The sequence below is a fragment of the Odocoileus virginianus genome, chromosome 9 (genome assembly GCF_023699985.2).
Source record: "Odocoileus virginianus isolate 20LAN1187 ecotype Illinois chromosome 9, Ovbor_1.2, whole genome shotgun sequence".
NCBI classification, from domain to species: Eukaryota; Metazoa; Chordata; class Mammalia; order Artiodactyla; family Cervidae; genus Odocoileus; species Odocoileus virginianus.
The window spans coordinates 39,879,842-39,896,133 of record NC_069682.1 but is presented as its reverse complement, the minus strand read 5'-3'; the positions used below and the strand labels follow the sequence as shown (position 1 = coordinate 39,896,133).

General features: G+C 45.0%; 1 protein-coding gene and 1 non-coding gene across 3 annotated transcripts in view; one reads left to right on the top strand and one right to left on the bottom strand.

Moving 5' to 3' along the window:
• NET1 (neuroepithelial cell transforming 1) overlaps nucleotides 1–7,298 on the top strand; it is a 35,016-nt gene extending 27,718 nt beyond the window's left edge. For both annotated transcript variants that reach the window (XM_020877791.2, XM_020877795.2), the window contains 9 exons: nucleotides 680–787; nucleotides 1,172–1,339; nucleotides 1,713–1,775; nucleotides 2,095–2,191; nucleotides 2,531–2,607; nucleotides 3,095–3,352; nucleotides 3,778–3,948; nucleotides 4,917–5,103; nucleotides 5,456–7,298. In XM_020877791.2, coding sequence (XP_020733450.2) covers nucleotides 680–787; nucleotides 1,172–1,339; nucleotides 1,713–1,775; nucleotides 2,095–2,191; nucleotides 2,531–2,607; nucleotides 3,095–3,352; nucleotides 3,778–3,948; nucleotides 4,917–5,103; nucleotides 5,456–5,844 — 1,518 coding nt within the window. In that variant the 3' untranslated portion in view covers nucleotides 5,845–7,298. The remainder of the gene's footprint in view (nucleotides 1–679; nucleotides 788–1,171; nucleotides 1,340–1,712; nucleotides 1,776–2,094; nucleotides 2,192–2,530; nucleotides 2,608–3,094; nucleotides 3,353–3,777; nucleotides 3,949–4,916; nucleotides 5,104–5,455) is intronic.
• Nucleotides 7,299–14,185: 6,887 nt separating this feature from the next.
• Nucleotides 14,186–14,259, bottom strand: TRNAW-CCA (transfer RNA tryptophan (anticodon CCA)). The gene has a single exon. It is a non-coding gene; the product is annotated as a tRNA-Trp (tRNA).
• Nucleotides 14,260–16,292: the final 2,033 nt, after the last annotated feature.

The window sequence follows — 16,292 nt, the reverse complement described above, 5'->3', positions numbered from 1 at the left end:
TCCTGTCAAGTGTCAGAACCAGGATTTGGGCCCACATGGTCTGAGTCCAGAGGCTCAGCCTCCTCTTAACCACTGTTCTACCTGTGCTTGAACACCTCCCACCACAGGGACCTGGCTGCCTTGGAGCTGACTCATCCCAATGTCAGATGCCTTCATTTAAAGGCTGTTCTTTAAGTGAAGTATTTAAGAGTGAAATGATAGAAGGTCTGGCATTTGCTGTAAAATATTTCAGTATGGGCACAGATGAAACCAGTTGTTAGACCAAGATCCATTATGCAATTCTCCCCTTTTGTGAATGTTTGATTTTTCATAATAAGAAGGTGTTTTTTTAAAGTTACTCTCTATATTAAGCTAAAAGTTTCTGTGGGATTTTAGAATCTAATTCTTTTGTTTTAATTTTGGATTTTTTTGCTGTTGTTGTTGTTTAATGATATGTTATGTTCTCAGTGATGTTCAGATATTTGACCTTTCTTGTACCATTTATTTTTTAATTTTCTGTTCCTCATAGTGTTCTTCATATTTTAACAGTGAGAAACAACATTGACTTTCAGAGTTCCATGTTTCTTGTATATACTGTATAAATATCTGACTTTTGAGAGATCTTAACGTTTTGTCCAAACTTGCTTGAAATCATTATACCTAAACACATGTTTAGTATAACTTGTTTTTGTTTTCACAGGAACCAAGCAATAAAAGAGTGCGACCTCTAGCTCGGGTCACATCCTTGGCAAATCTAATCTCTCCTGTAAGAAATGGAGCTGTCAGGCGGTTTGGTCAAACATTACAGGTAGGAGCAAGTAAGGCAGTGAGGTGACTTTTTATAGAAGCCTAAAATTTGCATTTTCTTTGAGCTGTACAGACAGGTTTGTACTGTTATACTTAAATATAATTTTCCTCTTTTGGAATAAGCTGTTAAGTAATGTTGTTGTCAAAACTATTTATATAATCTCATTATATTAGTTTACATCTTAGAGCAAAGCAAGAACTTGGATAGTTTTTATTCCCAGAAAGTAATTTTGACTGACAAATACTTTATAATACTGTCAGATTGAAGCTGACATAAACAACTTTTATGCATAAAGAAATTGTCAGAACCTTTTTTTTTTGAGGAAAAAATAGTTTCTGTATCCTCCAAAGCTTTTTCTTTTTCACTTTTTTCTTTTCTTTTAAGTCATTTACCCTTCGTGGTGACAGCAGATCCCCAGCTTCAGCCCAAAAGTTTTCTAGCAGGTCGACAGTCCCAGTGCCTGCCAAGAGGAGAAGCAGCGCCCTGTGGTCGGAGACGTTAGACGGCAGCATGAAGCAGTCTCTAACCTCCAGGGAGATCAGACGTCAAGAGGTGTGCGCCCCACAGCAAAACTGTGTGCACTAGCATAAACTGAAACATAGACTCTGATTCTTAAACATGTGCTTTGCCAGAAGAATAGCAAACTAACACCTCCGGCAAGGTAGAATTGCATTTTTGCATTTGAGTGGCCGTTTTCAGCACTTGCAGAGGGTGGTGGTCATTTGGTTTAACACCCTGATGGGGTAGAATATGAAACGTATGGCATCCTCTTATTAGAAGTTCCATTCTGAATTATAGTGTTCAGAATGAGTCACTTTGAAAAGCGCTGTTCAAGCATCAATTAAATAATGGTAACTATGCATTGTATGTGATTTTCCTTTCTGAAAGGAAGGAGTGACCTGTGATGTTTGCTGGATTTTTTTAGGCAATCTATGAAATGTCCCGAGGGGAACAGGACTTAATTGAGGACCTCAAACTTGCAAGAAAGGTCAGTAAAGAACTTTCTCTCCTGTGCCATAGGTTTTAAAAATTATGTTCCACAAATTCTTAAGGGTGTTACCTTTAGAAGTTGAAAAGTAGAGAATATCTACTGGTGAATACTAATTTCAGATGAGGTTTATTAGAGGCATTTCTTCAAATATGAATATCAGGAAGAGTTTGTCAAGATTAACGTGTACTTTAATTTCTATTAGGTATAAAATAATATCCACTCTGGTTTTTACATAGTCAGGCTTGATTCACATGCCGACCTCTCTTCGTGTTTTATTTGCTTGATCTGTGTGTGACGCACTTCTCCCCTCCAACAGGCCTACCACGACCCCATGTTAAAGCTGTCTATTATGTCAGAAGAGGAGCTCACACATATATTTGGTGATTTGGATGCTTATATACCTCTGCATGAAGGTAAGGTGTGCTCCCTAATTTTCGTAAGATTCTGAACAGCAACAACAATTTTAAATCTAAACTTCTAATTTAATTCAGCATATTTTTAAAATTTTTATTGACATAGAGTTGATTTACAAAATTAGTTTTAGGTGTACAACATAGTGATTAATATTTTTAAGTATTATACTCCGTTTAAAGTTACGGCTACAATTCCCTGTGCTGTGCAGTATGTCTTTGTAGCTTGCTTATATCATACACAGTAGTTTGCACCCCTTAATCCCCTACTCCTGTCTTGCTCCTCCCTGAATTGTTTTTAAGTAAACTTGTTCTTGGAATTTCTGCTTTCTTACACTTCAGATTTGTTGGCAAGAATAGGAGAAGCCACCAAGCCTGGCGGGACAGTGGAGCACGTTGGCCACATTCTTGTGAACTGGGTATGTAGCATGTTTATGCAGACAGGGCGGGCTTGTCACTTGTGATCAGGATCACATTGATTTGATCCAGTTAGTGGATTCTAAAATCAGATAAATGTGACTCTAAAACTGAACAAATGTACATAGAAGTTACAGTCACTGTTTTAAGAAAAACATATCATGAATGACACTGTTTCATTTGTTTTAAGAATATGTTCCTCCTTAAACAGAATTCCCATGTTACATGCTGTTAATTACCTGTCTAACTCTCTCAGTTAACATCTGAGTGCCTGCCGATGCCAGGCCCTGTTCTCGGAGGGACGGCTGAGGTTTGGTGATGAAAGACAGCCTTTGCATGTACAGTCAAGTGAGAGAACAGTCACCCATTATCACCTGCAGGAGAATCTTCACAGCTTGTTAAAACTTTCACGAATAGCTCTAAGTTTCATGTCGTATGCTTGCAATCTCACTACTGGACTATACTTTGATTTCTCTTACTGCTGTTTAGTTGCCGGGCTTGAATGCCTACAAAGGCTACTGCAGTAACCAGCTGGCAGCCAAGGCTCTTCTGGATCAGAAGAAACAGGACCCAAGAGTCCAGGACTTTCTCCAACGGTGCCTGGAGTCTCCCTTCAGCCGAAAACTGGATCTCTGGAGCTTCCTGGATATTCCTCGAAGCCGCCTTGTCAAATACCCTTTACTGTTGAAAGAGATTCTTAGACATACTCCCAAAGACCACCCAGATGTTCAGCTCCTGCAGGAGGCTGTAAGTAGCCCAAGAAGTGGTTCCTGTGCTTTGCCAGTTTGCATGTTAGCTTGCCTGAGAAAGATACACAGCGATCCCCTCACAGCCTCTGCATGCTGAATGAGTACATGAACTTTCAGTTCTCGTGGGTTAGCTCACTGTGCACTAGTATAAAGGTGTAACATATGTTTTATTTATGTTTTAGTCGGGAGACTGGGTTCTAATCTGACCTCTTCCATTAGCTAGCTGTGTGACTTCAGGCAAATCACCAGTGTGGCTGACAGCGTAAAATGAAGGGATTGACTGAATTATCTGATTCCTGGGGTCCCTTCAAGCTGTAAAATTTTATCATTTTAATGCAACATTTTAGTCCTGTAGGAAAATAAGGATAAATTAATATGCTGAAAATGCACCATTGATTTCTTTATATATATATAATTTTTTAGATACTGATAATACAAGGAGTTCTCTCTGATATCAACGTGAAGAAAGGTGAATCAGAATGCCAATATTACATTGACAAGCTGGAGTATCTGGATGAAAAGCAGAAGGACCCTAGAATTGAAGCAAGCAAAGTGTTGCTCTGCCATGGGGAACTGAAAAATAAAAACGGACACGTAAGTGCATCTAACATTAATATGAAGTGAGCAGTTCCTGCCCTTTTCCCATTGTTTAGTTTTTTCCACTTGAATTATGAAGCAGGTTTATAAAATAAACTCATCACATACTGAAAGTAACTGGATTTTATGTTATCAGCTTTGATAAAGTAAATAGTTGGTTTCTGTAAGTGACTTAAATGTCTTGGTGAAGAGTCAGTAATAATTTATTTTTTAGTTTTGAAGCATAAGTCAACTTGTTTGGCTAGGGGTTCCTTTCTAAATAACTTAACTAGTTTTATGATGTTTAATAAAAAAGTACATTCTTCAGAATAATTTTTTGAAGAGTTTATAGTATTGGAAGTTTTTAGCACTATGAAACAAACTTTTACAGCAGACAGAATGATAGCAGACTTCTTTTCTCAATCTTAGTTACAAAGGTACCTGCTGGAACTAAGTATACACATGGAATGGTTTTTTTTATTTCATCATGTGCTTTTCAGAAGCCCAATTCATAAGTTGAGGTTATTTTTGGAAAAAGTTAATCTTCCATCTCTGATTTCTCTTACAAGGCCTCATTGTTCTGTAAAAGCTTAGGTTTGTCTCTGTTTAGAGAAAACAGAACCATTAACATTTTTACCAGCTTACATTTTTAAGTTCTCACCCTGTTAGAAGACTGTAGTGTACAGTCCTGGTATTTCCAGTCACGCCGCCACTGACAGGTCTTTGTGGTGAGTGGCGTTTGCTCAGCTGCTGCTGATCTAATGTTACACATGGACAGAAAAGTTGTGTATAGTCTACAGTGAGAAAAACTCTCCAAGGAGAACGTGCATTGCTTTTAAAGCACCATCTTTATGAAGTCATTTGTAAGGGGATCTTAGTAAATCAATTTGATAAAATTAAGATCCAGTCACGTTTTTTTAACAATGGATTTCACTCAAAGTCACAAAGTTCTACATTTAAGAAGTATTTGTTTCTTGCTTCTCCAGAAACTGTACATTTTCCTATTTCAAGACATCTTGGTGTTGACTCGGCCTGTTACTCGAAATGAGCGTCACTCCTACCAGGTTTACCGGCAGCCCATCCCTGTCCAGGAGCTAGTCTTGGAAGACCTGCAGGATGGAGACGTGAGGATGGGAGGGTCCTTCCGAGGGGCTTTTGGCAACTCAGATAAAGGTACCAGTCACACTTTAAAATGGTTTCAAAGATCATAAACTCTAAACCTGAATGATTTCAGCTATGATAATTAGGAATCTGTCCCCAGACAAAACACTAAACGTGAAATGGGTTCTGTCGTCCCGACCTGGTCCACTCGCTGAGTTGTCAGGTGCTGTGGCGCTCTGACTCCAGCATGTGTACCTGATACACATGGGCACTGCCTCATACATACATAATACGTAGGGCACTGCCTCCTAGATAGATGTGCCTGCTGTGGCGAGACCAGCACCCATACTCATGTAGTCTGACCACATCATCTAGGATAAGCTTTCTAAATCTGATTTCCTTTTGTCAATGTTTATTTTTCTAGCTAAAAACATCTTCCGAGTTCGCTTCCAAGACCCCTCTCCGGGCCAGTCCCACACTCTCCAAGCCAACGACGTGTTCCACAAGCAGCAGTGGTTCAGCTGCATCCGCACCGCCATCGCCCCTTTCCAACAGGCCACCAGCCCCTCGGAGTTCCACGAGGAGTGCGGGGAGAACCCCACCACCACCAGCAATGCTAGGGCCCAGAGACAGGCGTCCACGGCCTCCAGCATGACTCAGGGCGAAGCTGATGGAGACACTGCCGAGTGTGGCGCCCCGGTTCATACAGCAGACAACACTACGGGCGTAAAAGCACCCCGAGCCCAGACCAGCCTCCGCAAAGCCAGGGACAAAGCCCAGGTCGGTGGCAAGCGGAAGGAGACCCTGGTGTAAAGGAAGCTCTGGCTAGCAGCTGGGAGAGACTTTATTTATGACCTTGTACAGTTTTTCTTTCTGTCCTATGAGCACGGCAGCGTTACTTAGTACCGTCTCATGTCTTCTGTGTGTGTGGTTGGTTTTGGTTGTTGTTCTTTTATTTTTTTTAATGGCAGCTAAAGATATATATACAGATTACTGTTAAACTGCAGTTTTTTGTTTTTGTTTTTGTTTTTTTCCTTTTCAGATCATTTAGAACATGCAAACCTGGTATTTTTAATCAAATGAAATACTTAACGGGTATTCTCATTCTGCATTCATCATGACTTTTTAATACCAATTGTGATACTTACAGTATTTGCCAAAACTTAAAATTTTGCAAATACCAGGATTTTACCAGTGTTTCTTTGATGAACTTTGCATGCAGAATTTGAAATTGTAACATTGGCATCTAAGATCTACTTGGAATGTCTGTAATATTTCAAAATTTACATTGAAACATAAGTTCCTTGGAAAACAAACAAAACTTAATAGGTTTTCCATTTTGCCAACTGGAATGCTTTTTATTAGTTTGTTTTTCACTGCACATTCCTCATTTTTCATTGATTTAACCTGCCGATTATTTAATTTTTTTTATTGTAAAGTAGTTTTTAGTATTTCCTTTTTATTTTTTTACTTTGATCCCTTTTCAAATTGGCATGTCTTTAAAGTATTTTTCTCCCTTGATTAAAAATGTGTGTGTGTGTGTGTTTTTTTAAATCATATTAACTTTACCAAGTGAAATCAAGCCATACTGTTTTTGAGCCAATTAAGAAAATTGCGATTTTTAAAATGTAGTGTTTCAGGGTGGTGGACACACATGAAATGACTCAGTGTGTTCTGAACTACTGAAAGAAAACCATCTTAAGGATTTCATGGAAAGTTAATATTCTCTGAAAAGCAAGAGGGAAGGCAATTGACTGGTAATAGGTATTTTTTTTAAAAAAACAGATGGAAAAAGAGTGTAGTTTTGTCTTAAAGTAAAAATGTCTGCTTGTGCCAGACATTTCTGAGAAGAGATAGTAAAAGCTGAAGTCGAGAGTATGTAGTAAGTCGTAGAAGGCTTGGGGGATGTGAACTGTGTTTGCCTTGATTTACAGTACTTGCAAATAAGGGGTTTGAAAAGAAATGTGTTGAAAATTTGACCATATTAGATGCATTCTGGCAGATTTATTCGTTAAGAGGGGAAAAGAGATTGGTGTTTTACGCTGAAATGTTTCTGTTCAAATGCAATCATTGTCTTAGATGGGGGAGGACTGAAAACCCATGTCGTGGAAGATTTGTTATGGTGACCGTTCCAGTAAACGTGGACTGTTATGTGAACTGTATCTGGCCAGTGGAAATGAAAACTGAAAAAGACTGTAAATAATTAATTCCAAATGATTTCTCTGTATAAATGAATTGTACAATTAAAAAAAGAGTCACACCCATAATCACCCTAAAGGTTTCCTGACTGGTGGATGTTTGCTGGACCTCTGCCAGAACATGCTGCTACAGCCAAGGAGGTGATGACAAGCCTCACAGAGGTTTTAGAAGGTCACAAATATGCCTTCAAAATGCATCAAAAAGTAAGAGAAAAATTAGATTAGGTCAAGTTTTTTTAATCTTATTAAACCAATTAGAACACACTCTAATCAGAAATAGCAGTTGAAGACAGCGGAACACCTGGCCACTTTCTGGATATAGTAGTCAAGCTAGTAACAAAGGACCTTCATTAATTAATTTCAGATTTTAATTTAGGTAACTCAGGTTTCTAGCTCTGCAAATTCAAACCCAATAGTGTAGATTACCCCAGTGGTTGTGATCGGAAATCAGCAAGATTTCTAATCATTCCTAGAGATGTTGTAAGATACAGTTTCTTCCAGAGTTACCTTGATAAGCTTCCTAAGTTGTTGAAACAATAGTTCAGATGTTCTTAATCAAAAGATGTTTTATTAGAAACTGTATAGCTTTCTTGGGATCGCTCTAGGGAAGAAATAAGACCCAGAAACTGAGTAACTGTGTAGAATGAACACCCTTCAGAAATTGCATCTGTATTTGAAAATCTCTGATTATTTATTGCAGTAGTTCTCAAGCCTGTTTGGGCATCAGAGTCATGAGGGGTACTTTGAAAAAAATAAAGGTAACGGCCTCACCCCCAGCTCCCCTCCCCCAGTTTCCACACCTGTTTTACTGAATCAGTGTGTGGGAGGTGGGGAGGTGGGGTACAGGGGTCATAATTTATATTTGTCAACACTCCCCCCCCCCCCAGTAATTCTGATACAGAGAATTCCATGAGTCAGCTCTTAAGTCATCACTGATCCAACCTGTAGCCATTATGCAAATGATATGTAGGAAGTACTGACATATCTACTTACTATCTTCTCAGTTTGCCTTTAAACTCTTCACAGAGTCTGAGTTGAATATATACAAGCAGAATACTCAAAACACTGTGTTTGTCTGTTTTGAGCAAAGGGTGGTCTTTCTGAACCTTTGGTCTGGTTGCGTGCACAATGGGAGGGGAGGCACGGGCGCCTGGGTGAATCGTCAGCCAGCGGGGCACCAGTGTCACCAAGTCCTACCTTTGAATCGATTAAGACTGGCGTCTCCTTGGCTGATCCAGGTGACTGGCCACTCTTGTGCTGACTTAGCTCTCCTGTACGTTTAGTGCTTGGGCGAACGTGCACACCCAGCACAGTGCTTGGTTTTCTGTATATATGCCTGACGCTAATGTGCTGAGTTCATTTTACAACCATCAACAGATGCCTGGTCTGGGCTGCCATTGTTCAGTCTTGGTAACTGAGATGCAGACCAGAGTGGGCATCTCTCTGGTTCTCTTCCTCATCAGAACTCCCGGTCCCTCAAGGAGACACTGTCCCATTGTCCCACAGGAGACAATACCACTGGATGGGTGGTATACTGTTAGGGTTACAAGTCCTGGAGGTGAAAGTAGCTGATAACATCCTGCAAACTTGGACTTTTCTTAATCAACATTAAAGAACACCCTAGAAAGAATCACATCCCTCTGTCCAGTGAAGCCAGTTCCCGTGAGTGGAATATCCTAGCAAAGAAAATCTCCCTCAATCCTAGATCAGAGACCTTCCCAGATCAAAGAGGCTTGGGGTTTTGCCTGCATGTATGAGCAAATCCAGAACTAACTGCAAGTCTTCAGACTTACCAGGTAGTTTCCTCAGATTCAGTGTCCATAGTCCTATTTATCATGAGGCTTTGAGACAATGGACACATTCACTGGGATAATGAGTGTTTAAACTCAGAGCTGCAAAATCCATAAGAAGAAAACCACTTTTTAAATGCCCTTTGGAGTATCTCAGGAAACCCAACTCCTTTGAAAACTGATAAACATTTATTCTGCCCTTTCTTCCACAAACCATATCTCAGGGTAACTAGACAGTTGAGGAAGGGAATGTTTTCTTTAGAGCAGTGGCCCAGCTAATCAGTGAAGAAGGCATGATAGAATACCACCATTTTGTAAGCCCTCATGACCTGGTGGATCTAGATGTCAACCATTAATAAAGACCACCATACCTCCTGACAGGGGGCCCACCCCCCACCTAAGCAGTCTTGCCAAGAAAGTCAGCCTGAGTTTGACCTGCAGGAAGTTAAGACAAATGAGTTTCTTCAGCAAAGTAAAATTAATTCAAAGAGAAAGATGGAGGAATCCTACATCTAAGAGACATATCAAACCATTGCGATGTATGTATGGACTTATTTGGATCCTAAATCGAACAAATTGTTTTTTAAATAAAACAATCCAAAATATCCAGAATTGACTGGGTAAAGTGCACAAGATATGGTGATGTTTTTATGTTTAACAGAAGTACTATGATTGCAGTCTCTCTAGGGAGACACACTGAAATCTTTATGGATAAAAATCACATGAGGTCTGAGATTTCCTTCAAAATTATAGGGCAAGAGCATAGTTAGGGATAGAAAGGAAACCAAACCACATAAGTTGAGAACTGCTGAAGCAAGATGAGGCATCATGAGAATTCATTATACTCTGCATATCTTTTTGAAGAAATGTTTGAAATTGTTCATTAAAAATGCAAAAGTTAAAAAGAACTCAATGAAATTCCAGGATTGTATCCAAGTCCTTAATCTCTTAACCCCCTCTGAACCCCCAGGCTTCATTTTTCATAATAAAAGCAGAATGTTCATAAAATACAGATGGTCTACTCTCTGCCCTCTTACAGACACACAAACCTGCCTCAACAACTCGACATCCGTGTCCCCTGTTACAGTTTGGCAATGGGATCAGAAAAATCTGGATTCTGGTTTAATCCACACAGCCTTTTCTTCTCTTTCTCTTTCTTCCCCTGTTTGCCTTGCCTTTCCCTCTCCATCAGTGGCTTCCTTCGCCTGCCCTCTTTCCCAGACACACAGACATGGGTTCCCCCTGGAGCTGAACCAGTGAGAAAGCAGATATTTCCAGGTCCCCCAGGGAAGCTAATCCACGCAGCCCTACCCTGAGACCTTCCAGCAAGGTGATTTAGTCACTAAGCCATGTCCGACTCTTGTGGCCCCATAGAATTTAGACTGCCAGGCTTCTCTTGTCCATGGGATTCTCCAGGCAAGAATACTGGAGTGGGTTGCCATTTCCTTCTCCACGGGATCTTCCCAACCCAGGAATCAAACCCTGGTCTCCTGCATTGCAGGCAGATTCTTTACCAACTGAGCTACAAGGGAAGCTTCCAGCGAGGACCAGACAGTAAACCACCTCCCTGTCCCTTAAAAGTCTCATGTCCATACAAAAACTTGCACATGGGTGCTTTTTTACAGCGACTTTATTCATAATTGCTAAAACTTGAAAACCAAGGTGTCCTTCAGTAGGTGATGGATTAATGAACTACAGGGCATCCAGATGGGAATATTATTAAATGCTAAAATAAGCAAGATGTCAAGTCATGAAAAGACATGGAACAAAGGCTACATGCTATGTGATTGCAACTATTTTGATGTTACAGAAAAGGCAAAACTATGCCAATAAAAAGGTCTGATTTTGAGAGTTTGTGGAGAGGGAGGGATGAACAGGTGGAGAACAGGGGATTTTTAGGGCAGTGAAACTTCTCTGTATGATACTGTATTGATGGATAATATACATGTCATTATATGTTTGGCCAAACCCACAGGATACACAACACCTACAGTGACCCCTGAGGTCAACTATGGACTCTGGGTGATGATGACATGTCCATGTGGGGTCATCAGTTGTAACACAAGTACCAACCGGGGGAGATGATGACGGGGAGGCTGTGGGTGTGAGGGAGGAGGAATATTGAAACGTCACACTTTCTACCTAGTTTAGCTGTGAACCTAAAGCTACTCTTAGAAGTCTGTCTTTTAAGACAAAGAAAAAAATTACCCAGACCCAGTGTGCTGTTAGGAGCACACATCCTTCAAGGACAGTCTGCAGAGATCAGGAGTAACAGTGTGCATGCTCTACAAACATGGCCAACAGGTGCCCAGCACAGTGACCCAGAGGCCAGATCTCAGGCTCTCATGCCAGCCCCAACCCATCCAGGGCAGCCACTCCTGAAGGGTCAGCATCTAAGACAGGCATGCATCCTGGGCCTGCCCCACAGTCTGGGTGGGAGGGGCCCCAAACTGCCTTCTGTCCACCCCTGTGGAGTCTGGGTTGGAGATGTCTGTGTTTCAGCTGAGCTGGGGTGGACCAGCCCTGGGCAGAAATCCTGCCTCTCTCTTGTCTTCTCTGTACTCGAGGATGGAGGACCACGGGGGGCTCCCACTCCGGCCCCTCCCCAGCGGGGCTGCATGATGGGATCAGGAAGCAGCAGGCCTCCCCCCCTGGTTGGAGTAGCTTTCTCCCCTCTGGCTTCTCAGGCTACAGCTGTTGACTGAACGTGACTGGAGAAGCTGGAATCTGCCCCAGGGCTGGAAAACAGGCTGTTTTCTGCCAGCATGCAACTTTGCCAACATGAGCTCATCTTCTCCCTGCCAGGCTCCATCTCCAGGTATGATGCTCGGCCCTCAGCTCCTCACCCACCTGCCAGAGAAAGACGTGGAAGCTGTGATGACTGGGGGAGGGGCAGGGAGCAGACGGGCAGGAGGAGGCACCCCCCAAGGTTGACTCTGCAGAATTGAGGGCGCCCTCACCCCCCGCTTTCTTCCCACTCCACCACCGTGTTTTCAGGGCCCTACTGAGCCCCAGGACAGGAGGGGGTCTGCCCAGAGTCTCTGCCCAGAGGAACGTGTGGCCTAAGACAGGAGGCCGTGAAGCCACATGGAACAAACCTCACAAACCACAGGGGTCAATGAATATCCAGTGGTGAATTTTTCACAGCATCAGAGGTGCCCGCATCTCACAGGGAGCAGCACAGCTTCATGCTTCGGGGGCACAGCAGGCCCGGGTCAGGAGAGGCTTCTCAGACCTCCATGTCCCTGATCCCAGCGGGCAGCGTGCTGTTCCAAAACAAGGGAAAGAGACCCACAGGCATGTCAGTACACACTTCAGGACCGCATCTGAGCGACTGGGCAGAGTCCCTGAAACGTGACGTGCTGCGTGCCTGCAGGGCAGGGGCGTAAGGCGATCTTTTCCACAAGTGGAAACTATTTCAGCAGCCATGCTCCAGCACTAACACAGCCAGGTCCTCCAGGGCGGGAGCTCCAGAGAACTTTCCAGTCACTTTCTTTGTTGCAGGAACAGACTAGCAAGGGCAGCTGTTGGCATCTGCCTGCTGATCAGCATGGGTCCAAAGGGTATGGAATGAGGTTCTTCAGTCAGAGCTGTGGAAAGTGACACCCTAAGCCCCCCACCCTGAGCAGCCAGGCGGGCTCCCCGACCTGGGAGAGTGCTACTCCCTCCCTCTTTCCCCTCCCCCTTCCTCCCTCTCTCTCCTCCCCTTCCCTCCCTCTCTCTTTCCCCTTCCTCCTTTACCTTCTTCTCCTCCCTCCCCTTCCCCTTTCCCCCTACCCCCTCCCCTCCCTACCCCTCCCCTCCCCTCCTCCCCCTCGCTCTCCATTCCCTCTCTTCCTTCCTCCTCCCTGCACTTCCACACATTCCCCCTCCCCCTCTTTCCCCCTCCCTCTCCCTCCTACCCTTCCTGAACCAGGCTCCTCTTTACCTGGGTGCACAGCAACTCAAAACACTGAGACATCAAGGTCTGCCCCAAAGAGAGGGTCCATCAGCAAGGCCACCAAGCAAGGAGATGGGAAAACAAACCTCAAATCCAGTTCCCCTCAGGCAAGGGGCTTGTGTGTTTATGGGATGAAGACTGAAGAAGCAGGTCGTCTGAGACACCGGCACTGTGGGGAAAGGTGATGGAAAGGGTGTCACGATCCTCGCTCTGCACAGGCGTAGCTCAGCAACAGGCCTCTGCACGTTCACACACTCAGTTGAAAGGTCAGTGGTCCCAGCCAGTTTCAACCAGCTCAGCTCAAACTGGACACCGCTGACTCTTGCTCAGCAGAACTAGACACAGCTGACTCCAGCTTTCTTGAAAATGACCGGAGCAAGCGTCTTATTGCTTCGGCGCCTTGCAGCCTGGAGGACGAGCCAGACGTCTGCAGCAGCAATTAAAACCACCTTGATGAGTAAAGACAGGTGCGATGGGTTTGACTAATCCTTGGTTTCAATCCCTCAGACCCAGCTAGGCCTCACCTGTTCCAGGTTGCGCCTCCGAGGCCCCGTTGACCCATCCCCCCACTGGTCCCCCCAGGGATCTGTTACTGCCCCCATGACACTGAGCACTTCCCACTGTCAGCATCACCTTCTCTACTGGTCTGTAAGGTTACTGTCCTTTGCGTCCCACCCACCAGTTCTCCTGACACAGAAAAAGTGCTCAGACGTATCTACTGGATGAACCAGAAAGGCCACGATATCTCGGCTCAGCCTTGGCGAGAGTCAAGGTACCAGATGGAAGCTGGTCCACGCAGACCCTCAGTGCTGTGAGGGCCCTGTGGCAGCCAGGCCTGCCATGAGCCACCGTTCAGGAGTTCAGACCTTCCCCCGCCCTCTCCTGGAGTGCCTCAGCGCTGGCCTGCATGACCAACAGAATAAGACGGAGGTGACAGCTCGTGACTCTGAAGCCGCTTCTGCCTTGCTCGGTCCTGGAGGGAGCCAGACACCAGGCTGTAAGGATGCTCACGCTGGCCTGTGAACAGGCCCCCAGGCAGAGGAACTGAGTCCTCGTGCCCACAGCCAACATCAGCTTGCCCACAGCGTGAGGGAGCCACCGAGCAGGGGAGGAAATCTTGAGCCCCAAGCCAAGCCTTCAGATGCTGTAGCCTCAGCCACCGCCTTCTTTTTAAATTTTTATTTATTTTGCTGCACTGGATCTTAGTTTTGGCATGTGGGATCTAGTTCCCTGACTGGGGATCGAACCCAGGCCCTCTTGCATTGGGAGCGTGGAGTCTTAGCCACTGGACCACCAGGGATGTCCCAGCCACAGGCAACCTCATCAAAGACACTGGTCCAGAGCTACTAGCTACTTTGCTCCCAGAGAAACTGAAATTGGGGCTTCCCAGGTGCCGCTGGTGGTAAAGAACCTGCCTGCCTGTGCTGGAGATGTAAGAGGTGCGGGTTCACTCCCTGAGTTGGCAAGATCCCCCTGGAGGAAGGCATGGCAACCCACTCCAGTATTCTTGTCTGGAGAATTCCATGGACAGAGGAGCCTGGTGGGCTACAGTCCATGGAGTCGCAGTCAGACACAACTGAAGAGAATTAGCAAGCGCACACTCATGTTTATTAAGGTTTTGAAACCAAAGGAAATCGTTAAATCCATTACACCTGTACCTGTCCTCATTTATCAAGCTTGCTTTCACTGCCACCACAAAAGGCTTGCGTGTCCTCCACACATCACCGAGCACAAATAATAAGATGTTTGCCCGAGTTGTTTTCCAAGAATTTGGAGTCAGTTGTATCTGGTTCAGGCTCCAGCCAGTTAAGGCTGGTTGGGTCCACCAAGACTCCCACTGGGCAAGCACGAGTGTCCGCCTGGTAACCTTTGAGACATCGGGGCCCAAAAGGCCACCTTCAGAATCTGCTAACTGCTCCATCTGCTGAACAAGCGTCCTGTGGAAAAGCCCGCAGCTTAGTCAAGACCTGCTCAGAACAACAGTGAAACTCACCTTTTATTTCCCATCACCTTTCCCCTTTCCCCATGCCTCAGACCACACCGCATCCTTACCCTGTGAATACCCCAGCCCCTCACCTTTGAGGAGGTAGAGTTCAAACGAGGTTGTTCTCCCTTTTCATGTCCTGGGGCTTGGACCAAAGCAGAGGGAGCAAAAAGTAAACCTCAGGGAGAGAAACCAAGGCCAACCTCCCAGGGCAGCGAACAGGGGAGTAGGTCACAAACATGGACTGTGCCCTGAGGCCTGCCGCCCTCTGTCCCTGAATCCTGCGTCCCACTGGACCAGGCCCACAAGCTGACCTTGAACAGCCCGCTCTTACTCAATCTCTTGACTTTACAGAGGAGGATACTCTTGTCCTCGAAGCTGGGTGGAAACCTATAGGTCACGAGGCAGAAAGTGGTTCCCGGTGCTTGTGCTGATGAGCAAAAACAAGTTTTGAGACCTCCAAAAGTTTTTGAAAAACTTTGAAAAGGATCATAAGTTTTGGAAGCTGTGTTTTTAAAGGGTCCCCCTGTGGCTGTGGCCAGATCTTGGCTTCCAGCTTGAGTCCCGAGCTCCCCTTGGGCTTGAGAATGGGGCAGGAGGTGACCATGCTGGGGCCCTACCCAGGGCCAGAGAGCCTGCCCCTGCAGGGGGGCGAAGTCCAGGGTCCTCTGCCCTCAGCTGTTCCTGCCCCCGCCTCAGCCCTCACACTGGGGGAGTTTCTGACCTTTTCTCCTACGTCATCACTGTTTCTACCCCCGGTCTCTCCAGGGCACTAAGGCCCCATCTTTCCCTCCTGGGACTCTGGTCAAGCCCACCTCTCCTGTGGCCTCCACCAGTCTTCAATACAATGAAAGGCTTGGGCACATGGGTATCTCCAGAGGCCGGGTCATTTAGAACCACCGTCACAATTCTCTGGTTTTTTTGTACCATTCGCTACCTGCTGTTCTTTACTCCACACATTCTTCACTCAGTAAATGTATTTTAAAGGCCATGGTTATAAGTGGAAAGCCAGCTTTCCTCACTATAAATAAGAGGAAACAGTAACAATCAGCGTCCTGAAAGCAAAACACCAGGAGTAAGTCCTGCCCGGGACACTCCCCCTCAGAGGGGGAGGCCAACTCTCTCCTCAGCTACCTCTGCCAGGTTAAGTCCTCACACCACCTCGGGCACCATCAGGCCCAAACTTTGGTCAGCAATGGACTTCCTTTCAGATCTACCAGTTTAGGACTCCCCTGGAGGTTCAGGGGTTAAGACTCCGTGCTTCCACTGCAGGGAGCACCAGTTCAATCCCTGGTTGGGGAACTAAGATCCTGAACGTGGAGCAGCCAAAAAATTAACAACAAAAAAGC